At 35.3% G+C, this 25965-nt stretch overlaps 1 protein-coding gene across 1 annotated transcript in view; it reads right to left on the bottom strand.

The window, feature by feature from the left end:
- Positions 1-23152, bottom strand: part of LOC136027037 (protein SHQ1 homolog) — a 37025-nt gene extending 13873 nt beyond the window's left edge. The window contains exons 1-3 of the mRNA XM_065703956.1: positions 22972-23152; positions 7775-7962; positions 4435-4586 (exon numbers count right to left, since the gene is read on the bottom strand). Coding sequence (XP_065560028.1) covers positions 4435-4586; positions 7775-7962; positions 22972-23114 — 483 coding nt within the window. The 5' untranslated portion in view covers positions 23115-23152. The remainder of the gene's footprint in view (positions 1-4434; positions 4587-7774; positions 7963-22971) is intronic.
- Positions 23153-25965: the final 2813 nt, after the last annotated feature.

The raw sequence follows: 25965 nt of genomic DNA, 5'->3' as shown, positions 1-25965 counted from the left end.
CCGCAAATGTTTAATACATTTCTCATTTATACGTATTCATTTTGGTAATACATCTATATTATACCACATGCATACCTACTTCTATTCTGAAGCAATGCTGTAGACTGTCGTGGTTTGTACTAATTGAAAATAATTCAGAGATTCTAAACATAAGACACCATATATGCAAAACAGCAAAATTTTTCCTTTTCCAGTTGCATCTGAATTTCGGATTTTTCTTAGTTATTGCTTTGCCTCAGCCCAATTTGAAGGACAAAAACTGTAGAGTACAACACAGTAGTAACATAACGCATTAACTGAACGTACAGCACCAATGCCAAGCGAAATGTAGCATTGATTGTGATCCATGGGTCACAGCTACGGAGTTACACTTGCAACTACGTCTCCCGATATAAGCTTGTGTGTTGTCTATGCAAGAAGAAATGATCCAAGAGTTGCAGTGAAGATTCCTTTAAAGACCTCTCTATTTGCAAAACTCCTATTTTGATCATTTATGTGACAGACTTGAAGGATCTACTGCGGCTATGGGCCATCCATAAGCCGGCTGATTTACGAACGTGAAGAAACATCTTAACAAAATAACAAGATCTAATAGCTCATACGATGTTCTAGCATATGAAGAACTAAGCATATTTTTCAACATATGAAGAGCTATGAAAGCTCTAAAAGAGATTTTGAAAGCCCTACCTCTTTACCTAACAGAGGCTGATCAGTCACAGATCTTACAAAGGCAAAATGATAAGCCATGCTCTCACTTCCCACCAAGTATAGTCGGGATCCAAAATTCTCTTCTGGTATAAATTCTTATGACAAAGATTTGGGAGCCCACATTCCTCTGTCCTCACAGAAGTCAAATCAAGATCAGATTCCTAAAGGCCATAACATGGATATCGACTGTTATTCCTCACTAAGTCTAATGGAGAACCAACTGCACTATTACGAGATGTTCAGAAAAGCCTTTACTTTGGGAGCCCTCTCCACTCAGAGGTAAGATTGGTCTTCAACCCTGGATTAGATCTAAGAAGGACCTTAGTTACTACTTATTATCAAGCTTTACGGAGATCCAACACCCCCTTCTGATAGAAGTCTTACTTCGTGCAGAGCATGCATGGGTACAATATGAATAACTAGTTCTCACTTTTCATCAAGCATTAATGAAATGACCGACAGTTTTTGGAGAGGTTCTGATTTCAAAAGTTTAGGTCCTCCTCCTGTTTCATACAGAAGCACGATCGGACCAAGATCGTATACATTAGAACTAAGGCGTTAGCTCTTATTTTGGCTAAATTAGATTGATGTTTGACAACCTGTGCTGTTAGATATCGCAATAGCAAAAACTTCGGATCACAAAGGTCAAAATCAGCATGGATCTCCAAAAAGCATACATATGACACACTCTTCCGTGCGACCAAGTTTGGTTGAGATTTGACAACAGCTTTGCTAAGTAACCTGATGACAAAACTTATGTATTCACTTACCTAGATTGGGGTTAGATCCCAAAACGTACAATTAGGACACTTACTATTAATTCCAACGAGGTTTAGCTGAAAACCGGATCCCATAGGTCAGATCAAGACAGAGCTCCCAAAACGTATTATTAGACCCCTTATTCTTATTTGCAACCAAGTTTGGCTGCGAAGCAACAATTTGTTCTGGGACATGTAGCGATCACAAGAAGTTCAAAACCCCCCTCCCCCTGAGAAATTAGATTTAATACAGATTCCCAAAAAATGAAAAGTGTAATAAATAGCCTTACTTCCGACCAACGTCGATTCAAATCCAGAAGTCCTTTCTGCTTGTTGTCGCGATAACAAAAATTTAGAGACCCCCACCAGAGGTCAGAAAAAAAAGTAAAGACCTCCAAAAAGCCCAACTAGGGCACTTAATTCTACTTTCAATCCACTTTCTACTTAGATTAAAATCATAAGTCAAACCAGATATGAACTTTCAAAAGACATAACTAGAATACCTGCTCTTACTTCTCACAAAATTTGATTGAGATCCGACAATCTGCTGTAACAAATATCCAGAAAACTTTTTTTTTTAGACCCACTACTCTCACAGAGATCAGAAGGGTTAAGTGCCCCAAAAACGCAGTTGCAATATCTATTCTTGCTCTCGTTCAAGTTTGGTTGAAATCCATTTGCCAATTCTGCTAGATGTGCTGATGAAAGGAACTTGGGAACCCCCCTTCTTCATCTCCAAAACAGTTGGTTAGAACCCATATCCTCGAAAGGAATAACTAGGACAGTAGCACAAAATATTATTCCGATCCTAAAGATTCATTAATACAAGTCCTGATGACAAGAAATTTGGAGCCTTCCTCTCCACTCTTCACTGAAGTCTGGTTGTGTCTGGACACCAAAGGACACAACTACGTCACTTACTCTTACCCCCCACCAAGTTTTCTTGAGACATAGGAACCGCTATTAATATGTGTTCTAAAGACGTGACCCCCTTTTCATACACAAAGAAGGAAAATCGGGTAGAGGTCCCCAAAAAGCGTAATTTGGACAATAGCTTTTATTTTATGCCCACTTTGGTTGAGACCAGATAGCATCTTCTATTAGACGTCCTGATGAAAAGAATTTAGGGGTCCTACCCTGTCTTATCCCCAACGATGTCGTATAGGGTTCTGGTAGATGCCCTACTGACATCATTTTTGGGATACCTTACTCGTCCCCACATAGAGATTAGATTGCGTCCAGTGTTCCATGGGCACAACCAAAACACAAGTTTTTACTTTTCATGTAGCTTGGTAGAAATCTGACACTCGTTCTATTAGACACAGAAACAAAATGATTCCAGAAAACCCTTTCCCTTCCTTTCATCTAGAGGCTGATCGTAGTTGAAGTTGTGTCAGTCTATTTTTGAACCCAAGTTTAGCATATCTGCAAAACTTCAGGAAATTTAATCGTAATTGAATACAAGAAAATTGAAGATTCCAAAAATTGAAATATAGGATGCCATAGTTGACCTTTTTAGAAATATTTGCTGGAAACCTAGAAGAGATGTAAAATTGTTATTCTCTGGTCTCGAAAATATCGTTTCAATCTCTATAAGAGTCAAATAACACCTGACCTCTATAGTTATACAAACAACTATGCTAAGAAACAAAGCAGGACAATAGTAAACTAAGGACGGGGAGGGGGGGGGGGGGGGTTCTAAAAAGGTCACATTCCGGTTATTTAAGACTAAAATAACTTTTGGGGACAGATTTCCACTCAAAATAGATCCCATTAGAATATTTTGAGATTGTGATCCAACATCTTTATCCCAGCAGAGTGACCTCCAGCAAACTGGGAAAATTGCCGTATTTTGTAATCGAAATTTTAAAGAATGGGCCTTTGTCTGAGTTAAAAACAGGGAGGTTTATAAATCTCATAAATTCATTCAATTCAGAGTAGTGATTTTTTATGAAGTCAGAGCATTTACAAATGGATCTACGGACTGAACTATAACACAGGAGGAAAGTAGTAACCCCACCCGGTGGCGGCAATTGGGAAGAGGGGCAGAGGTGGGTGGCCCTGACCCCCCAACATGCCCCCTACTTTCCGGTATTCTAATTGAAAATGGCTCTTTTGTGTACTTTCATAGAACAAATTGGAATACAACAGCCCTCCGTCGCATAATACAATCGCCCTCCGCTGTTTTACATGAATTGTTGCCACAGGCCTCATCCCTTCCCTACATCTAAGACTTGAGACGTTCTATGAATACTGAAAAAATTACTAGCAGCCCTAACTACAGCCATAGATCCATGCCTGAAACTTTATTGACATCTAATAAAGTCAAATTAGTTTTGACACCTCTTCTCCAAACCGTATCATAATCATGAGGGCCAAAAAACTAAAAAAAAGTAAGGTATAAAAAAGTAGCATATGATGAATAGAAAGGGCTCATATAATTACTTTTTAGACTTGATTAGCTGAAAGAACACAGATTAATGGATTTCATTAGTCCGGGAGTGAGCAAAAGTTACCTTAAAGGGCATATTGTAAACTTTATTGATAACGGGTTGTGCACTTACTATATATACTTCAATTAAACCTTAAAAACAAAATATGAATAATATGAAAACATAAAATTGTGTGCCAATAGAGGGGAGGGGGGAGGCTTCCAGGCACCTTACCGATATCCTAAAAAGTTGCTAATTTTTAGACACTTCATATTCAAATCACAAAATTATTTCTCCCTCACTATTCACCCCCCATAAGAAAACCTGCGTACGTTCCAGAAAAACCTACGTGCCACATAATGTGGCTTGGCCAGTCAAATTTGTTCCACAAGCCATTGCTTGCCAACCCATGCCCCCCTCACTTTACCATGAACACCTTGGCCCAGGCAAAATATACACCTCAATTCACTGTTATTAATCATTTGTCCCCTTATAGCGAAGATTGAGCAGTCAAAGAAAAAAGGAGGAAAACAAACCTCATGACTCCTAAACAAGTCTGTTGCTTTATTTGCGAAACCATAGCCATAACACGAGACTGCTTCTTTGGCCTTATTATCAGAGACTGTTTGTTCAAGAAACCATTCATCACTTGAATCCTCCCCTTCAGATTCAGCCACTGTGCTTTCGCCTGCAACAAGTCTTTCGTTAAAAATCCTCAATTCACTTGTCAAAATGGATCAGCAATACAATCGATTTATCAGATGATCCAGAGAAAATAGAATCAATCGTCCCTTTAACTGTCTTGTTTAAAGGATTAATAGTTTTGTCGCCGTAGCTTTAATAAAACTGCACTATTTATTATCAGTGTTTATGTGTTATGTATTATAAGTGTTTAGTGTTATGTACTATCGAGCTATTATAAGCTATTTATTATATATTCATGAGTTATTGCGAGTATTATGAGCAATTTAGTGTCGTCCTTTTCGTCAGAAGTGTAATTTTCAGTTTTCTTTTCACTAATTTCCTATACTCCTCTCTATAAATTCATGTATGCATAGAGGGTATAAATAAATTATAATTATTGTTATTAAAGGAGTCAAACTGATTCTGTCTATATTGTCCAGCAAAAAGGGAGCAGCAGAATCATTGAAGGTATGTTACCACGTCAAAGAGAATTGTGAAGAACCTACTGATTTGAACCCAAGTTTAGAAGGACGATTTTAAGGTGGGCTATCAGCCAGGACTAGAAGGTCGATTTAAGGCTATTCTATCATGGGTTGATTGTTTGTCTTTCTGAGAAAGAAAAAGAATATTTTGGAAATGATAACCTAAAATAAAATAAAAAAAATGTAATTGGACACAAAGATGTGTATGTATTAAACTTTGTTTCATTTTATGTGTTATCTTGAGACAAAGAAAGATTTAAAAAACAATACCTTTAGGTATGTGAGATATGTTGAAGAACGGCTGATAAGCATGATTGGGAGTGGAAGTCATGGCGGTATTTAGTAGCTGGGAGGATTATTCAGAGGAAAATAAGGCCTAAATTTTGCGGAAAAGCCCTTTGAGGAATAAGGCTTATTTAGTGTATTTGCTTTAGAATATACAAGGAATTTTTCTAAATAAACTTTGTTCTGACTACAAGAGAGGAGCTTTCACCCCTCAAAATAATACTGCAGGTTTGATCTGTATTCATCCATACATATATAATTATCTATTCGTCTCAACGAAGGGAAGCAAGATGTTATATTCAAATTCATATAAACCTCCCTCAAATCTATATGTAGAACCTCCCATGAAAAGTTGGAAGCTGTGAGTTTCAACACACGTTTTTGAATTCTTTTGGTACCTTCCCTGCCCTATCAAAAGAATCTTTAGACATCCACCTGCCATCTAGCGTTTAGTGGCACTTGGCATTTTTCAGTGTAATAATAAGACTAATTGATTTAATAAGAGTAATTGGAAAAATTAGGGTAGCAATAAGTTTCTGATCTCAGTTCCTGACATATAAATGATTACAGAGCTTGAAAAAAATGTCAAGTGTTCACAGACGCTATTGGCAGTTTTTTTTTGTCGACATTAGCGCCAGTTTCAACTCTTAAAAGTAACCCACACTCTTTGGACTAGTTCAAATAATACAACGGTTTTTGATTGACAGACTTAACTATTAACAAATGAACTGACATCATTTTTATACAATGCTAATAAGGGGGTTAATGCCAGGTTTGCCTCTTAATCAATCGGACTATCTATCTTGGCTTTTTCTACAATTAACCATGACTTGATGCCCGCAACTGCTTGATTTTAATTCAAAATCAACGGAATCGGTCGAGGCCTTTGGCATCGGCCTCGTTGAATTAAAATCAAGTAGTTGCGGGCATCAAGCCATGGCTAATTGTAGAAAAAGCGAAGACATATAGTCCGACTGAGTGAGAGGCAAATCTGGCATTAGGCACCTGATTAGAATTGTATAAAAATGATGTTAGTTCATTTGATAATAGATAAATCTATCTACCATCCGTCCATGCATCATTCCTAGGGCAGAAGAACTAAGGTAGATAGTCATAGAACTAAGATAGTTATAGAACCTATAGTTTTCCAAGTGTCTGGTTAAATGGCACAGTAATTATAAGATAAACTGTCTATAATAAATGTTCAATTGGTACAGACTGCTAGTATGTTTACTTAGGAGAATTATACTGCATACCAATGTGGTTTCAGAACCCCTTTTTTTTATGGTATTTTCCTCCAGAATTTGAATTTAGCCTTTCAGAGCTTATGATAGTAATTCTCTGAAACAAATATCTTATTTTATCATCTTACTACGAGGACATAGATTCTTTTAAACAGTACTTAAAAAAATTCTCAGTATCATGTCGGCCTTACTTGGACAGCCATTTCTGTTTTTGAGGGACCCCCCCCCCCATCCGAAAAATTTGACACTTCACCGCAGCATAATATTTCTTCTTTTTTTTGCAAACGTTATCTTACATATATATTTTTTTTCAATGCAGCCCTCTGTAGATAATTTGTAACAACAGTTTTTATCCCTCTGCACCACCAAAAAAAGATCATGCATGCATGACTCAAGGGTTCCCAAATATTTCGAATTTTATTGCATGATTCTCATCAACATCGCATCCTTTTTTAGAATATGTAACTTCCCATACGATAATAGTTTTTGCTTTTGCCGCTTCTGACAAAGCAAATTGGAAATTAACGAATTTTTGATGCTACGAATAAGCATAGATAATAGTCGTACCTAAATAGGATAGGAGGACGCCATTTATTTAAAGGAAACCATGAATCCAAGGGATAGATTAAAGAGTGAAGCTTTGAACAGATTGGGAAAGAAGAGGAACAGACACCTGGTTGTGTTGACCTTAGGTGGTTTGGTACTACAGACTGAGTTGTTAGTTGTAATCGTAGTAGGTTTCCAGCAACCTGTTTTGACAAGTCCAGGATTGCCAGGATAGATACAATTGTGTCTCTTTGACAGATTTTAAACTATTGGACTAGGGAGTATAGTGAGACAAGGGAATATAATAAACCAAAAATAAACCATTGAAAAGGGGACTTTCTTATTGACACTTTTCTATTTTGGATTCTCTCTCTCTCTCTAAGATGGCCAAACAACTCTATTGTGTACCAATCTTTATGCTAAGCCTAATTTAAATTCAAGTTTCCAACTTAGAAACATATGCAAAAAATAAGCAAATTATGTGAAAATACAAAAAATATAGGGAAACCCCACCCAAGAAAAAAGAAACTCTCTGGAGAAACTTTCAGAAAAAAAGCCCTAATATAACAAGATCACGTCTCCGAAATCACCACCATCTCCCTTGACATACAGTAAAAAGTTAGCAGTTAAGTTACCTTCTAAAGTTATTTTAGGTTGCAACGTCTTTTGGGGATTGGGTGCCAAGAGAACTGACAGAAGGTCTAAGTCTTTAAAATTCTCCCCAGGGATTTTCTTTTGAAGTTTAACAGTGAAATCCCCTTTTTCTAAGTCGTAATGTACATCGCTTCCTTCTGACTCTTCTACAAGTCCTGGTAGGTTCAATCTGCAATAGACAAGTAAAAAAGCATAATATATCTGAGCTTGACAGCATGTGGATTCAGGAACGTTTATCTTGATCATTTTATGGGGCAAACAAATTGCTTTAGATTATTCTTTACATGCCAAGAACATCAAAATGAAAATATTATTTTGCCCCCTACCCCAACTCCATCTTCAATCTATTCATGCCTACAAACTAAGATTGTCTAGGTTCGTTCTTTTGTTATTATTGTTTTTACATGTTATTATTGTTGCTGTTATGTTGTTATGTTATTGTTATGTTATTATTGTTGTTACATTACTTGATATTTTTTCGTTGCGTAAAGACTCTCCTATGTTGCCACACTCGAATCGTGAGAAGAAGCAAGCGGAAACTTTATTCTTGCTTAAAAAAAAGCCCAATCAAACAGCTATAACTAAATTTATCTGCAGTGGATCGTGGAGCAATGCAACAACAAATAGGCCGGCCAAAAAGTTATGTTTAGTTGGGCTATTGAACAAATAAAGGCTAGGGGTAATATTACAAACTAAGCAATAAAAGTGGTACTTTTTAAATCAGAAGAAAATAAAGACTATTGGTATGTCAATATTAAAATAAATGGCTAAGTATACCAGAATAAGACAGCATAATTATTCTTTCTAAAAAGATATTTTTGTATGCAAGTCAATTCACTAATAGTCTGAGGTTAATCTTGAATAATGGCAATAATACTCATATTAATGCACAGTTTAAATTTATGGAAGTGTTTTTCATTTAATAAAACAACAATAACCAGGAAAGTTTCTTAAGATCCATGGTATATTTATTTTGTTAATTTTCAGCCGATTTTTCATATACGTTTCTTATTTTAAAACTTGACACCCACTAAGTGTAAAACTACCTAACTGAATATGGAGGTTTTTTCATTAAAAATTGAGTTTCGAGATTCTCAATTTTTGAAGATGCATATAGTAGTGTGAGTTGTCACTTAACCAATTTAAAGAATCAGATTTCATGTTTAATATGCTTGGTACTTTAAATCAAGATTCAGCAATAAAAAAAAACATTTTATGGAAACCAAATAATCAACTCAATTCTTTCCGGAAGTTATACTTAATTGTTCACTTAATAATAATCTACTAATTTGTAATGAAATATTATATGGTACCTTACATCTAACATTGTTGTTATCTTCTATGAAATACTAGCTAAAATGATATTTTTATGAATAAACTATAATCAAACAGTTTGTGGCAACTAACTGTAGTAAGGAGCGACCCGGCTCAATAGTAACCGAAACTCTAAAAAACGGAATTTTTATAACAATAGCTACATCAAAAGAATCGCATTTTAATGCTGATTTTAAATATACAAGTTTCATTCTAACGGAAATTAAAAGTTCTAGTACCCTTTTTAAGTCACCAAAAAAACTGGAGGGCACCTCCCAGCTCCCACACTCATCTTTTTCTCAAAGTTACCGGATCAAAATTCTGATATAGCCATTTTATTCAACATAGTCGAAAAACCTAATAACTATTTCTTTGGGGACGAATTACTCCCCGACAGTCCCCGTGGAAGGGGCTACAAGTTACAAACTTTGACCAGTGTTTCCACATAGTAATGGTTATTGGGAAGTGTACATACGCTTTTAGGGGGAATTTTTTTGGTTGGGGGAGGGATTGAGGGGACGGGGTTACATGGGGGGAACTTTCCATGGAGGAATTTGTCAAGGGTGAAAAAAATTTCCATGAAGGGGGCGCAGGATTTTGTAGCATTTTTTTTTAAGAACAATGAAAAATAGAATATGAAAAAGTTTTTTCAACTGAAAGTAAGGAGCAGCATTAAACATTAAAATGAAGAGAAATTATTATGTATATGAGGAGTTACCCTCCTCCTAATATCTCGCTCTTTACGTTAAAGTAATTTTATTAATTTCAACTATTTATTCTACGGCCTTTGTGATTCAGCGGTCATTCTTAAGGGATTGGGACAAAATTTAAGCTTTAGTGTAAAGAGCGAGATATTGACGAGGGGATTAACCCCCTCATATAGGTAATAAAAACATACGAATATAGAAGTTCGTTATGTAAGTTAATTTGTAAGTTACGTATATTTTTACTAATAAAAACGTTCGTAAAAAATTAAAAGTTCTAGTTGCCTTTTAAAATAACCAAAAAATTGGAGGGCAACTAGGCCTACTCCCCACTCCTTTTTTTCCAAAAATCGTCCGATCAAAACTATGAGGAAGCCATTTAGCCAAAAAAAAAAAAATTAATATGTAAATTACGTTTTAGTTATTCATGTGCAGAGAGCCAAAATAAAAAATAAATTAATTCAAAAACGTTCAGAAATTAAATAAAAAAACAAACAAGTTTTTTTTTAACTGAAAGTAAGGAACGATATTAAAACTTAAAACGAACAGAAATTACTCTGTATATGAAAGGGACTGTTCCCTCTTCAACGCCCCGCTCTTTACGCTAAAGTATTTTACTGTTTTAAAAAGTAGAGTCGAGACAAAGAGTCAAACTTTAGCGTAAAGAGCTGGGTGTTGAGGAGGGAACAGTCCCTTTCATATACGGAGTAATTTCTGTTCGTTTTATATCGCTCTTCACTTTCAGTTAAAAAACTTGTTTTTTTTCTATTTAATACAAACAAGCACCAAACATGTTATGTCAAGTATAATATTTTAGTGCCTTTTATTTTCAAAGTAGTAACCTCATGCTCTATCTAAGACAACTATACTTAATATTGTTTCTTCATTAAAATAGAGTAGTTTAGAAAGAAGAGCGCTTTTTGAATAAATAAATCATTTTCCCCATACTTCCAGTTCCCCAAGAATCTTCGTTTGCTAAACAAAATCACAAACAAAGCATATAATTTTCTTTTTATTTTCAATGTTGTAGTATGAACAAAAGAAAATATTTGTACTATAATTTAGTAAAGCGCCAAATACGCAGTAGGCCTTATAAATTTACCGTTTGAGTAACCACACTCTTGTTTGTAGTGAAGACACCATCCATTAAAAGTACATAGCCCTACTCCCTGAAGATGACCACGGTCTAACAACCAATTCTTAGTCCGATTCTCACTTGTCTTTGAATTCTACTTCCCCAATTATTATAATCAAAAAAAGGTAAACTAATTTTTACATAACTTTGTAGCCACATAAGCAAGAGAATGATAATCCTAAGCATGAAAATTGGTTATTTAAGTAATAGAATGATACTTTTACCGTTAGGGAAACTGGCAATAAGAAAAGATAAAATATTATTTATTTTCAAAAGACTAGCACAAGCTCTATAGAGCCGAATTTGCTTTATATGTCAGTAAAAGTTAAAAAAAAAAAGTTCAAATCAGTACATTAAGCCAAACACTTAAAATTAAAAAGAAATTAAAAAGGCAAAATCATCAAAGATAAAGGGCAAATCAGTAAACTTTACAATTAAATTACAAAAATATTACAGTAAATCAAAAATAAAAACAGTAATAGAGGAAAAGGGGAATTTGGCAAGTACATAATCACGAATTATTATTATTATTATGGTGTTCCAGAATAAAGGGGATAACACTTTTACGAAACATTTCTGTAACATCATGGATCGGAGAGTAAGTTGGGATTGCTAAGGAGGCTGGTCGGGGGAGTTGGAGTCTAATGGGATTGTGAAAATCAGGGAGTAAGTCCTCAGTACGGGAATTGGAAATGACTGGTTTAGCGAAAAGCAGGCACATTTTTTCCCTTCTTTCTTTTAAGGTGGTAATACATGCAGCTTTAAGGAGGAAGGAGTATGGAATTTCGCCTTTTTTGTAAATGATCCTGAGCGAACGCTTTTGGACCGACTCAATTTTGTCACTAAGTTCATTTGAAAGTTGCAAATGCCAGACCAGACATGCATATTCCAATAACGGCCTGACAAAGGATAAGTAAACATGGAGGGAATGCATCTTAGGACAATTAAATTTGTTTAGCAGCTTAAACATGGATAGTGAAACATTTGCTTGTTTAACAATGTTGGAATCATGCGTGTCCCACTTAAGATCATTAGAAATTGTGACACCAAGGATCTTAACATGTTTCACTAGCATTTCGCGTGGGATCAGGTCGCAAAAATCAGGAGTAGATTTCAAGAAGTTGACCGTCATTATATGTGATTTAGTGGGATTTACTGTCATATTTAAATTCTTAGATTCATCCAAATATTAGGTTAGGATTTCAATGGGGTCACTTTTAATATTCCTATGACAATACTTCAAGGATCAACAAGCCATCCCCATATTTCCATCTTTGGGAGAATTCCTTGCCAATTTCGTTAGTCATGACAAGAAAGAGTGGTCCCAATAAGGTTCCTTGAGGTATTCCACAGTACCTAGGGAGGGGGTTAGAATAAGTATTTTTGTATTTTACAACTTGTGATCTGTTTGAAAGGAATGATATAACAATATTTACTAATAGTGAGTCAATTTCAAAGTAAACCTGTAGTAAACGGATTTGATATTATGGTCAACTAAGTCAAACACTTTTTGGAAATCGACTAAAACCAGGTTTAGCCAAACATTTGGTTTCTCTAATTCACTTAGGATGGTGTGAATCAAGTGTACAAGGTAATGGGTGGTGGAGGTTTTTCTTAAATTACCAAACTGTCGGATGTCAATGCGTGGTATAATTTTCATTTTAAGCCAGTCACAAAGGAACCCTTCATAAAGCTTAGAAAAAACTGGAGTGAGAGTAATAGGACGCATGTTGGTTATAGTCAGACTGGAAGATTGATGGGTGTTATAAAACCTAGTTTCCAGTAACTTGGGAATTTACCAGATTTTGTAATTTGGTTAAAAATATCAGATAAAGGTCCAGCAATTGTGTCTGAAAAGGCTTTAATCAAGTCAATTGGGATGTCTAATGGGAAAGTACTTGATTTTTTGAGCTTTTGGATTTTATTTATAACAACAGAGGGAGAAATTTGGGGGAAAGAGCTGGAGGGAGGAATAGTTGAGCCAGTGAAAGAGGGAGACTTTGTACTATGGACGCAAGATGCAGGTTCAAATCGTTGGCTATCTTGTAAGGGGGCTCAGGGAGATGAAAAATAACTTCAACAGGGTTTTTCCACAAATCTCTTTAATTTTCTTGTCCCATTGTTTGGGCTTGTTAGAATACATATACTTAACTTTACTATTGTAATACTAAGAAGCTGCTTTTCTCAATTTTCTCTTCAGGAACTTTCTCAGATTATTAGCCATAGTAGCCATACTCTTGTTTGTAGTGAAGACACCATTCATTAGAAGTACATAACCCTACTCCCTAAAGATGACCATTGTCTAACAACCAATCCTTTGTCCAATTCTCACCTGTCTTTGAATTCTGCTCCCCCAATTATTATAATCTAAAAAAGTTAAGCTAATTTTTGTAGTCACTAAAGTAAGAGAATGATAATCCTAAGCATGGAAATTGGTTATTAAGTAAGAGAATGATAATTTTACCGTTAGGGAATTGGGGAGTAACCATACTCTTGTCTTTAGTGAAGACACTATTCATTAGAAGTACATAGCCCTACTTCCTGAAGATGACCACGGTCTAACAACCAATCCTTAGTCCAATTCTCACTTGTCTTTGAACTCTGCTCCCCCAATTATTATAATCACAAGAAGCTACACTAACTTTGCATAACTTTGTAGCTTATTATAATCTAAAAAAGTTAAGCTAATTTTTGTAGTCACTAAAGTAAGAGAATGATAATCCTAAGCATGAAAATTGTTTATTTAAGTAAGATAATGATACTTTTACCGGTAGGGAAAAGGGCAGTAGCCATACTCTTGTTTGTAATGACAACATCATTCTTTAGAAGTGCATAACCCTACTCCCTGAAGATGACCATGGTCTAACAACCAATCCTTAGTCCAATTCTCACTTGTCTTTCAACTTTGCTCCCCCAATTATCATAATCACAAGAAGGTAAACTAACTTTGCATAACTTTGTAGCCACTTAAGTAAGAGAATGATAATCCTAAGCATGAAAATTGTTTATTTAAGTAAGAGAATGACACTTTTAACGTTAGAGAAATGGGCAGTAGCCATACTCGAAGAAACTACGAAGAAAGCCTGAGCGAACTCAGGCTCCCAACCCTGGATGAAAGGAGGCACGAAACACTGATGAAGTTTGGAGCTGACATCCTGAAGTCCCCAACGCACCGAAATATCCTGCCTCAGTTTACTTCAGTGACTCACGCACACAAGACGAGGGTGGCAACTTTTAAAGAGGGAAAAGAACTGTTAGATTGCCCGCCTACACACTCAACGACAAGATTTTTAAACTCCTTCGTTCCATACTACGTGAAGCACTACAACGACAATATCCTCAAATCGAAGTTATAGCTCATCATGTGTGTTCTTTATGTTGCGTCTTTTTGCGTTTTTCTATTTTCTTTTTGTTTGTTTGACGATACCCATGTTATTGCATTGTGATAAAGGGAAAGAATAAAGATTATTATTATTATTATTATTATTACTCTTGTTTGTAATGATGACACCATTCTTTAGAAGTGCATAACCATACTCCCTGAAAATGACCATGGTCTAACCACCAATCCTTAGTCCAATTCTCACTTGTCTTTTAACTCTGCTCCCCAAATTATTATAATCACAAGAAGGTAAACTAACTTTGCATAACTTTGTAGCCACTTAAGTAAGAGAATGATAATCCTAAGCATGAAAATTGTTTATCTAAGTAAGAGAATATTTACCATTAGGGAATTGGGCAGAAGCCATACTCTTGTTTGTAATGATGACACCAGTCTTTAGAAGTGCATAACCATACTCCCTGAAAATGACCATGGTCTAACCAACAATCCTTAGTCCAATTCTCACTTGTCTTTTAACTCTGCTCCCCCAATTATTATAATCACAAGAAGGTATACTAACTTTGCATAACTTTGTAGCCACTTAAGTAAGAGAATGATAATCCTAAGCATGAAAATTGTTTATTTAAGTAAGAGAATATTTACCATTAGGGAATTGGGCAGTAGCCATACTCTTGTTTGTAATGACACCATTCTTTAGAAGTGCATAGCCCTACTCTCTGAAGATGACCAAGGTCTAACAACCAATCCTTAGTCCAATTCTCACTTGTCTTTGAGCTCTGCTCCCCCAATTATTATAATCACAAGAAGTTAAACTAACTTTGCATAGCTTTGTAGCCACTTAAGTAAGAGAATGATAATCCTAAGCATGAAAATTGTTTATTTAAGTAAGAAAATGATACTTTTACCATTAGGGAAATGGGCAGTACCCATACTCTTGTTTGTAATGATGACACCATTCTTTAGAAGTGCATAACCCTACTCCCTGAAGATGGCCATGGTCTAACAACCAATCCTTAGTCCAATTCTCACTTGTCTTTGATATCTGCTCTCCCAATTATTATAATCACAAGAAGGTAAACTAACTTGCATAACTTTATAGCCACTTAAGGAAGAGAATGATAAATCTAAGGATGAAAATTGTTTATTTAAGTAACAGAATGATACTTTTACCGTTAGGGAAACAAGCAGTAGCCATACTCTTGTTTGTAGTGAAGACACTCAAAACTTTTATTGAATGGGTTAGGGAAATAGGGCATGGGGGGGGGGCAAGTTGACATCAGATCTCATTTGACTCTTAAAGAGTGAGCTAGAACTTTAATTTCCAATCAAATAATCCCTTTCTGAAGTCTATATGAGCATTCCTTCTATAAGAACAATATATGCCCCAGGGCATAACTTAAAAACGCCTGTCCCAAGGCCCTGGGGGGCTGTGTCAACACTGGAGTTTTTGTTATCTGACCTATGAACTATTTTAAAAAAACTGCTATCTCCAATTTTTTATGGATGTATTTGGGGAAAATGGCATGGGGGAGGGGGCTAGTTGCCCTCTGATGTCTTTTGACTCTTAAAAACTGAACTAGAACTTCCAATTTCCCATCAAATGAGCCCTATCTCAAGTTTATGCAAGCATCCCTTCAATAACAACCATATATCTCCCAACAGCATGACTTAAAAGAGTCTGTCCCTGGGCCTTGAGGGATTGTGTTGACCTCAGAACTTTCGTTATATGATCTTCAAACTATTTTTAAAAAATGGCAATCTCAAAGTTCTTATCAGAAGAGTTTGAGAGCAGTGGGGTGTGGAGGGGGGAATAGTTGCTCCCAGATCTCTTTTGACTCTTAAAAAGTGAACAAAAACTTTCAATTTCTAATCAAATGAGCCCTATCAGAAGTTTATATGAGCATCCCTTCCATAAGAACCATATACACCCCCAAAACACAACCTGCAATGCCTGCCCCCAGGCCCTGGGAGGTTGTGTTGATACCAGAGTTTTAAGAAATGGTTATCCCACAATTTGTGTTGGATGGGTCTGGGGAAAAGAGAGCATGGGGGCTCAGTGTCTTCCAATTGTGACTTTTTAAAAAATGAACTAGAACTTTCATTTTATAATCAAATGAACCCTCTCTGAAGTTTATACAAGGATCCCTTCCATAGGAACAATATATGCCCCCCAGGTCATAACTTAGAATGCTTGCCCTGAGCACTGGGGGGTTGTATTGACACTGGAGTTTTTCTTATCTAACCTTTGAACTATTCTTAATAAAATGGCTATCTCACTACAACGACAATATCCTCAAATCGAAGTTATAGCTCATCATGTGTGTTCTTTATGTTGCATCTTTTTGCGTTTTTCTATTTTCTTTTTGTTTGTTTGATGATACCCATGTCATTGCATTGTGATAAAGGGAAAGAATAAAGATTATTATTATTATTATTATTATTATTATTACTCTTGTTTGTAATGATGACACCATTCTTTAGAAGTGCATAACCATACTCCCTGGAAATGACCATGGTCTAACCACCAATCCTTAGTCCAATTCTCACTTGTCTTTTAACTCTGCTCCCCCAATTATTATAATCACAAGAAGGTAAACTAACTTTGCATAACTTTGTAGCCACTTAAGTAAGAGAATGATAATCCTAAGCATGAAAATTGTTTATTTAAGTAAGAGAATATTTACCAATAGGGAATTGGGCAGTAGCCATACTCTTGTTTGTAATGACAACACCATTCTTTAGAAGTGCATAGCCCTACTCCCTGAAGATGACCATGGTCTAACAACCAATCCTTAGTCCAATTCTCACTTGTCTTTGAACTCTGCTCCCCCAATTATTATAATCACAAGAAGGTAAACTAACTTTTCATAGCTTTGTAGCCACTTAAGTAAGAGAATGATAATCCTAAGCATGAAAATTGTTTATTTAAGTAAGAAAATGATACTTTTACCATTAGGGAAATGGGCAGTACCCATACTCTTGTTTGTAATGATGATACCATTCTTTAGAAGTGCATAACCCTACTCGCTGAAGATGACCATGGTCTAACAACCAATCCTTAGTCCAATTCTCACTTGTCTTTGAACTCTGCTCCCCCAATTATTATAATCACAAGAAGGTAAACTAACTTGCATAACTTTATAGCCACTTTAGGAAGAGAATGATAAATCTAAAGATGAAAATTGTTTATTTAAGTAACAGAATGATACTTTTACCGTTAGGGAAACAAGCAGTAGCCATACTCTTGTTTGTAGTGAAGACACTCAAAACTTTTATTGAATGGGTTAGGGAAATAGGGCATGGGGGGGAAGTTGACATCAGATCTCATCTGACTCTTAAAGAGTGAGCTAGAACTTTAATTTCCAATCAAATAATCCCTTTCTGAAGTCTATATGAGCATTCCTTCCATAAGGACAATATATGCCCCAGGGCATAACTTACAACGCCTGTCCCAAGGCCCTGGGGGGCTGTGTCAACACTGGAGTTTTTGTTATCTGACCTATGAACTATTTTAACAAAACTGCTATCTCCAATTTTTTATGGATGTATTTGGGGAAAATGGCATGGGGGAGGGGGCTAGTTGCCCTCTGATGTCTTTTGACTCTTAAAAACTGAACTAGAACTTCCAATTTCCCATCAAATGAGCCCTATCTCAAGTTTATGCAAGCATCCCTTCAACAACAACCATATATCTCCCAACAGCATGACTTAAAAGAGTCTGTCCCTGGGCCTTGAGGGATTGTGTTGACCTCAGAACTTTCGTTATATGATCTTCAAACTATTTTAAAAAAATGGCAATCTCAAAGTTCTTATCAGAAGGGTTTGAGGGCAGTGGGGTGTGGAGGATATGAGGGCTAGTTGTCCTCCAATCTCTATTTTGACCCTTAAAAACTGGACTAGAACTTTCAATCTTCAATCAAGTGAGCCATCTCCAAGGTTTATACGAGTGTCCCTTCCATAAGAACCATATATACCCCAGAGCCAACTTACAATGCCTGCCCCTTGGCCCTGGAGGGATGTGTTGACACAGGGGTTTTTCTTATCTGACCTTTGAACTATTTGTAACAAAATGGCTATTTCAACATTTTATCAAATGGGCTTAGGGATAAAAGGCGTGGGGGGGGGGAATAGTTGCTCCCAGATCTCTTTTGACTCTTAAAAAGTGAACTAAAACTTTCAATTTCTAATCAAATGAGCCCTATCTGAAGTTTATATGAGCATCCCTTCCATAAGAATCATATACACCCCCAAAACACAACCTGCAATGCCTGCCCCCAGGCCCTGGGAGGTTGTGTTGATACCAGAGTTTTAAGAAATGGTTATCCCACAATTTGTGTTGGATGGGTTTGGGGAAAAGAGAGCCTGGGGGCTCAGTGTCTTCCAATTGTGACTTTTTAAAAAATGAACTAGAACTTTTATTTTATAATCAAATGAACCCTCTCTGAAGTTTATACAAGCATCCCTTCCATAGGAACAATATATGCCCCCCAGGCCATAACTTAGAATGCCTGCCCTGAGCCCTGGGGGGTTGTATTAACACTGGAGTTTTTCTTATCTAACCTTTGAACTATTCTTAATAAAATGGCTATCTCAAAATTTTTAGTGGAGGGGTTTGGGGAAAAAAGGCATGGGGGATGGCTTGTTGCCCTTGGATCTCTTTTGACTCTTAAAAAGTGAACAAAAACTTTCGATTTTTGATCAAACAAGCCCTCTCTGAAGTTTCAGAATTTTTATCTGATACAGTTTAGGGAAAAGGAGCAAGGAAAGGGGGGAAGGGGGCTAGTTGGCCTCAAATCTCTTTTGACTCTCAAAAACTGAACTAGAACTTTCAATTTTCAATCAAATAAACCCTCTCTGAAGTTGATACAAGCATCCCTTCCATGAGAATCATATACACACCCAGGGCACAACTTACAATGCCTGCTCCTAGGCCCTTGGGGTCTGTGCTGACCCTGGAGTTTTTGTGATATGATCTTCGAACCATTTCTAAAAAAATGGCTTCTAAAGAATTTTTGTTATACAATCTTTGAACTATTTTTAACAAAATGGCTATCTCAAAATTTTTATTAGATGCATTTGGGAAAAAAAGGACACAGGGGAGGGCTAGTTACCTTATGATTACTTTTGACTCTTAAAAAGGGCACTAGAACTTTCAATTTCCAATTGAATGACCTTCCTCTGAAGTTTGTAAAACAACCCCTTCCACATTAAGAGCCTCTGGGAAAAAAAAACAACAAAAATTGGAGCCACATGGCCATTACTATAGGCAATGCTATAGCATTGCCTCTGATTACCAAGTCCAGGCAACTTACAAAAATATACACAATGGCTTTCATAGCTCCTTAAACAAGAGTGATAGAAAGCCTAGTTTTGAAAGTGCTCCCTATTTCTCTCACTCCTATTTTCTCAAAATTGTTCGACAGATTCCTTGTAGACTGGATAAAGGAACAGCTCCAACTGTCCTGGGGCAATCTAGAACCTTAAGTCCACTTCAACTTCCCAATATCTTGTTCATCTCAACACCATAGGAAAAACTCTTGAAAACATAATACTTAGCTAAACTTAATTTTTATTGATCTCCAAAAAAGAATATTTGATTTTGTTAGCCATCATATAATAGTTGAAAAACTTGTCCTGAAATTAATATTAGTTTTCCTGGTGAAGTTGGTTGTGCACTTCTTATTAATAGATCACAAGTAGTAGTCAGAACTACATGTTGTTGCAGTCACAAATAGAATCAGTCACAGTCACAACCATTTACAGAAACTAATAGTTGTGGTTACAAAGTATTTGCAGTAACAAGTAGTCAAAGTCACCAGTGGTCACAAGTAGTTGCAGCAGCTATTTCAAACAGTTGCAGTCACAAGTGGTCAAAGGTCCAGCCAGGAGTGGTTGCAGTCATGAATAGTTAAACTTTTAAGTAGTCACAAGTGAACAAAATTGCAGTAGTAGTACTGTAGTGGTCCTGAAAGTTTCATGTTGATACCATTGGCCACTCCTAACTTATTGTAGACATGCCCTTTTGATAACATGGGTGCCTTTTGATAACATGAGTACTGTCTTTTGATAGAGTTTAATATCCCCCTCACCATTCCCTGAAGTTCACATTAATACCCTTAGCATAGCTCAATGATAAATAATGTATTTAAACAATTGGCCAGTTGCATAATTCACAACCCTTTCCCTGGAGGCTGAGGGTGGCATGGTATCCCTGGAGGCATAGTCAGTAGACCTTTTGATTTTTTTGTACAAAGTAGTAGTTTAAAAGTATGGATCAGTGTTGAGGGGCAGAGGGCATATAAAAAGGAAAAAGGGGACATTTGACTTCCAAGTACTTTTGAACATTGCCATAAAGTATCAATGTAATACTCTTAGTTGTTTGTCCAATATTCTTTTGACAACCAGCATATAAATAATGCATTTAGATTTTGTTCAACATTCTGCTCAATGTTTTCTGAAACTAATTACAAGTAGAAGCAGTTGAAGTGCCAAGCAGTTTCCATCACAGTTGCAAAGTAGTTGTTATCTCAGTCACAAGTTGTTGTATTCATAAGTGGCCCTGAAAATCAATACCCTTAGCCATTCTTAGGATGCTGCTGATTTATCTTTTGATAGCCTTAATACAAGCAGTTTCTTTAGGCTTAGTTCAGTATTCCTCCCCACACACAGATTCCCTGAAGTGTCAACTTGTCACCCTCAGCTTTTTTGGACACATTCCAGACTAAATATTCTCTCTTTCCTAATAATAAACCATGTATGTACAAAAATGTGCAAATCATGAATGTACACACAGTGAATATATGTACATACAGCCCTTTAATTTTAAAAATTAAAGATTTTTAGTGTAATACTTGAAACACAGTTTTCTGGTAACTGTACAATCTTGAAGTTTACATTCAACCACCTTACCAGATGCATTACAAAAAATGTCTGGTTGAAGATAAAATTTTACATCTTTGATTTAGCCTAGTTTATAATCATTCTTCTACCTCAAACACAAATTCAATTGTATTGAGAATTCAATCATGTCTAAAGAGTGATGTTTTAGGATATACTAATTAAGATACATGGATGCAACCAGGGAGGGTATACCCGCTCCCCACCTTGAGCAAAAAAAGATAATAAAAAGTATAAAAGGATAACAAGAAAAAAAGAAAATAAGGCACAGACCTTAAATGAACATTTATAACCTTTGGTTTTACAAAAGTAAAACACTGGGAAATAGATCCACTGTTTTAAAACTCCTTCTCACAAGCCTAGTATATTTTAGTGGTTTTTCTACCACCCAATTGTTTCCTAACAATGTTTGCTATCAGGTATTTGTTTGAAGAGTGGAAACAGAATTGTTTTCTAACAGAAATGAATTCTCTAAGAAGCATGTGACATGTTTAAGATATTCTCTAACAATGTTAATAAACAGTTTTTAGTTGAACAGCAGAAACACACTGTTTGAAAAAGTGTTAGCTAAAGTTTGTTTTTTGGACAGTGGAAAAACCCCTTTTTGGCCCTGACTCATTCATTTGAGTTTTATTCACTCAACTCAGTCACATGTTAAGATAATGAAAACCCTTCTATTCCAAATCTGCCATTTGGTAAAATTGTAGTTTAGCTTCTTTTGCTATTTTGGAAAAGGGTTAGGTTAGGAAAATGAAACTTTGAGAGATAGTCTACATACTAAATTATGTCCCAGGAAGCTATTTGTCAAGTACCCACCTTTGCTCCTGCTCTATCTAGAGGGCAGTGACCATTGATGACCTTTCAAAATCTTTGTGATATCAAAAAAGTGAAACCTTAAAAAACAATAAGGTTTCAAAAATCTACAAATAAATTTCCCAAATCTAAAAAAAACCTATTGATATGGCATAAAATTCTATTCTAAAAACAGGAATTGCATTTTCAGAACTAAAACCAGAGAAAAAGAAACAGTAGGCTAATTGAAAATTAATGTAGATTTTTGTTTTGTCAAAATTTTAATAGCATAGGGATAGACCTGTCAAATTTACAAATTTAAAAGTCAGAAGAGTGTTAATATGGAAGCTTGCCAATACTGGTAAATTTATGACAGTTCATAGCCAATAGGCTAACTGACTTACCAATAAAGTGAACATACCACTCAATGCCCTTTTTTATGTTCTTTATGAGTATAATAGTCAATTTTACCACAAATCCAAATTTAAGCACTTTTTGACCTAGCCTAACCTAACCTTATTATCAATAATCTTAGCACTGAGAAAATGTAGCATTATTTTGTCAAAAATGACCAAGAAAATAGTACTATTTTGTCAAAAACAAGAAATTGCTCATACTTTAATTAAACATTTGTCATTTTTAAGAGCTCAAAGTGCTTAAATCTGAATTTGCAGTAGGCTAGTAGCAATTATTACATTCATAAAGAGCATAGAAAAAGCATTGAGTGGTATTTTCACTTTATTGGTAAGTCAGCTATACGAACTGTCATAATTTTACCCCAATACCTACCCAGAATATGTTTTTGAAACTGGATTCAATACTGAATTTCATTTTCCTAGCCTAACCCCTTTCCAAGATAGAAAAATGTAGCTAACCAAAAATTTTTATCTATCATTCAATTATGTAATGAAGAAAGTAACATCTAAACATGGATGGTTTGTGATAGCCTAGGAACATCCTTTCAGTTAGGACTTGGTTACCTAATGATCTTACCGTAAAAAGTATGGACTAGCCACAAATCTAAAATCACTTTCATTTGAAAAGTATTCCACTTCTTTAAGGTTCGTGTAAGGAGCATGTATAAATAAATACACATGATCGTTATCTTGTGAGACTCTGAAATGCGGAGTTATCATTTCTAAATTTTTAAAAGTTCTGCCTGAAAAATTTACCGGTGCCGGTAACTTCCTAAAATTTCGCACATGATTTGACAGCTTACGCTGGCGGTATTTTCTGACGGCCAATTGTGAACAAACAAATTTTGCTAGAAAGGCGGAAAAAAATTATTAGCTAACAAAACTGTTACCTAAGAATTCACAGAAAGCATTAATTAGGTGTAAAACTCAAGAAAAACAAATTCGAAAACTGGACTTGCAAAATTAGAGGAGTTTTTATGGACTAAGACGACCTCAAGTCAGAAGAAATAATTGACAAACACATTGATCTTATCGGAATAATCACAAAATTTTGATTTCAATAGCCCAAAATATTTTGCTTTCAATTTTTTGTACAAGTTCTTTCAATTTTAGCAAAAGTTATACAAAGAACTATTATTAGCAATCTTGAATTTCCTATTGATGTTTTAAGCATAAAACAATTTATTATGCTTTGCTGAATAACAATTTTCGTTATTATGCAACTATTAAAAAGTATATTTCAAGTAACTTGAGCCAGAAAGCTAATTATCGTACAGTTCCAAATAAACCAGTTCAGCACATCTGGCCCGGTTAAAAACATTTGGGCTTGTAACGTTTCTCTCATAGGGCCTTTGTAACATTCCTTAGAATATGTTTGATCATATTAATTTTGTTAGAAGTTTAGGTTCCAGTCTTGAGAAAAAATATGCCTTCATATCTAAAACGACATCCTATAGTTAAAAATTAAGTTTCAAGTAATTTGAATCAGGAAACTGAATTATCTCTTATTTCCAAAAAACCGTTCAAGCACATTTGAACCAGTCAAATTATTTTAGCTTGTATCAGCTCTCTCATAGGGCCATCAAAACATCACTTAATATATAATCAGTTTTATAAATATCGTTGGAAGTCTAAGCTTCAGTCTGGAGAAAAAATCTTATCTTCCTATCTGAAACGACAACCTATAGTTAAAAAATACATTTGACATAATTTAAATAAGGAAACTATTTACCTTACACTTTAAATAAACCTAGTTAATCACAATTGGACCAGTTAAAATTTCACAATTCAAAATAAGCACAATTGGACGAGTTAAAAACTCTTAGGCTTGTATCATCAGTTTCATGGCGGTGGAGGAAGGGGCCGTAACATTAGTCAAAAAATCAATTTACCAATTTGTTTGAAGCTCGAGTTTAATTTTTGAGAAAAATTCACCTTCGCAGCTCAAACAACATTTTATAGTAAAAAACGTATTTCAAGGAACATGAATAGGGAAACTAGTTATCTCATATTTCAAAATAAACCGGTTTGGCACAAGTAAGAGTTAAAATAGATGTCTCAGAGTTCTAAATAAACCAATTCAGTACATTTGGACCAGTTAAAAACGTTTAGGCTAGCATCATCTCTCTCATAGAGTCGTCGTGAAAAATGTATTTTTTAACTATAGGGTGTCGTTTCAGATAGGAAGATAAGATTTTTTCTCCAGACTGAAGCCTAGACTTCCAACAATATTTAAAAATTGAGTATATTTTAAGTGATGTTTTGACGGCCCTATGAGAGAGCTGATACAAGCTAAAATAATGTGACTGGTTCAAATGTGCTTGAACGGTTTTTTGGAAATAAGAGATAATTCAGTTTCCTGATTCAAATTACTTGAAACTTAATTTTTAACTATAGGATGTCGTTTTAGATATGAAGGCATATTTTTCCTCAAGACTGGAACCTAAACTTCTAACAAAATTAATATGATCAAACATATTCTAAGGAATGTTACGAAGGCCCTATGAGAGAAACGTTACAAGCCCAAATGTTTTTAACCGGGCCAGATGTGCTGAACTGGTTTATTTGGAACTGTACGATAATTAGCTTTCTGGCTCAAGTTACTTGAAATATACTTTTTAATAGTTGCATAATAACGAAAATTGTTATTCAGCAAAGCATAATAAATTGTTTTATGCTTATAACATCAATAGGAAATTCAAGATTGCTAATAATATTTCTTTATATAACTCTTGCAAAAATTGAAAGAACTTGTACAAAAAATTGAAAGCAAAATATTTTGGGCTATTGAAAACAAAATTTTGTGATTATTCCGATAAGATCAATGTGTTTGTCAATTATTTCTTCTGACTTGAGGTCGTCTTAGTCCATAAGAACTCCTGTAATTTTTGCAAGTCCAGTTTTCGAATTTGTTTTTCTTGAGTTTTACACCTAATTAATGCTTTCTGTGAATTCTTAGCTAACAGTTTTGTTAGCTAATAATTTTTTTTCCGCCTTTCTAGCAAAATTTGTTTGTTCACAATTGGCCGTCAGAAAATACCGCCAGCGTAAGCTGTCAAATCATTTGCGAAATTTTAGGAAGTTACCGGCACCGGTAAATTTTTCAGGCGAACTTTTAAAAATTTAAAAATGATAACTCCGCATTTCAGAGTCTCACAAGATAACGATCATGTGTATTTATTTATACATGCTCCTTACACGAACCTTAAAGAAGTGGAATACTTTTCAAATGAAAGTGATTTTAGATGTGGCTAGTCCATACTTTTTACGGTAAGATCATTAGGTAACCAAGTCCTAACTTAAAGGATGTTCCTAGGCTATCACAAACCATCCGTGTTTAGATGTTACTTTCTTCATTACATAATTGAATGATAGATAAAAATTTTTGGTTAGCTACATTTTTCTATCTTGGAAAGGGGTTAGGCTAGGAAAATAAAATTCAGTATTGAATCCAGTTTCAAAAACATATTCTGGGAAGGTATTGGGGTAAAATTATGACAGTTCATATAGCTGACTTACCAATAAAGTGAAAATACCACTCAATGCTTTTTCTATGCTCTTTATGAATGTA

Source organism: Artemia franciscana, chromosome 5, assembly GCF_032884065.1.
Source record: "Artemia franciscana chromosome 5, ASM3288406v1, whole genome shotgun sequence".
Taxonomy (NCBI): Eukaryota; Metazoa; Arthropoda; class Branchiopoda; order Anostraca; family Artemiidae; genus Artemia; species Artemia franciscana.
This window is presented reverse-complemented; position numbering and strand designations above follow the sequence as displayed.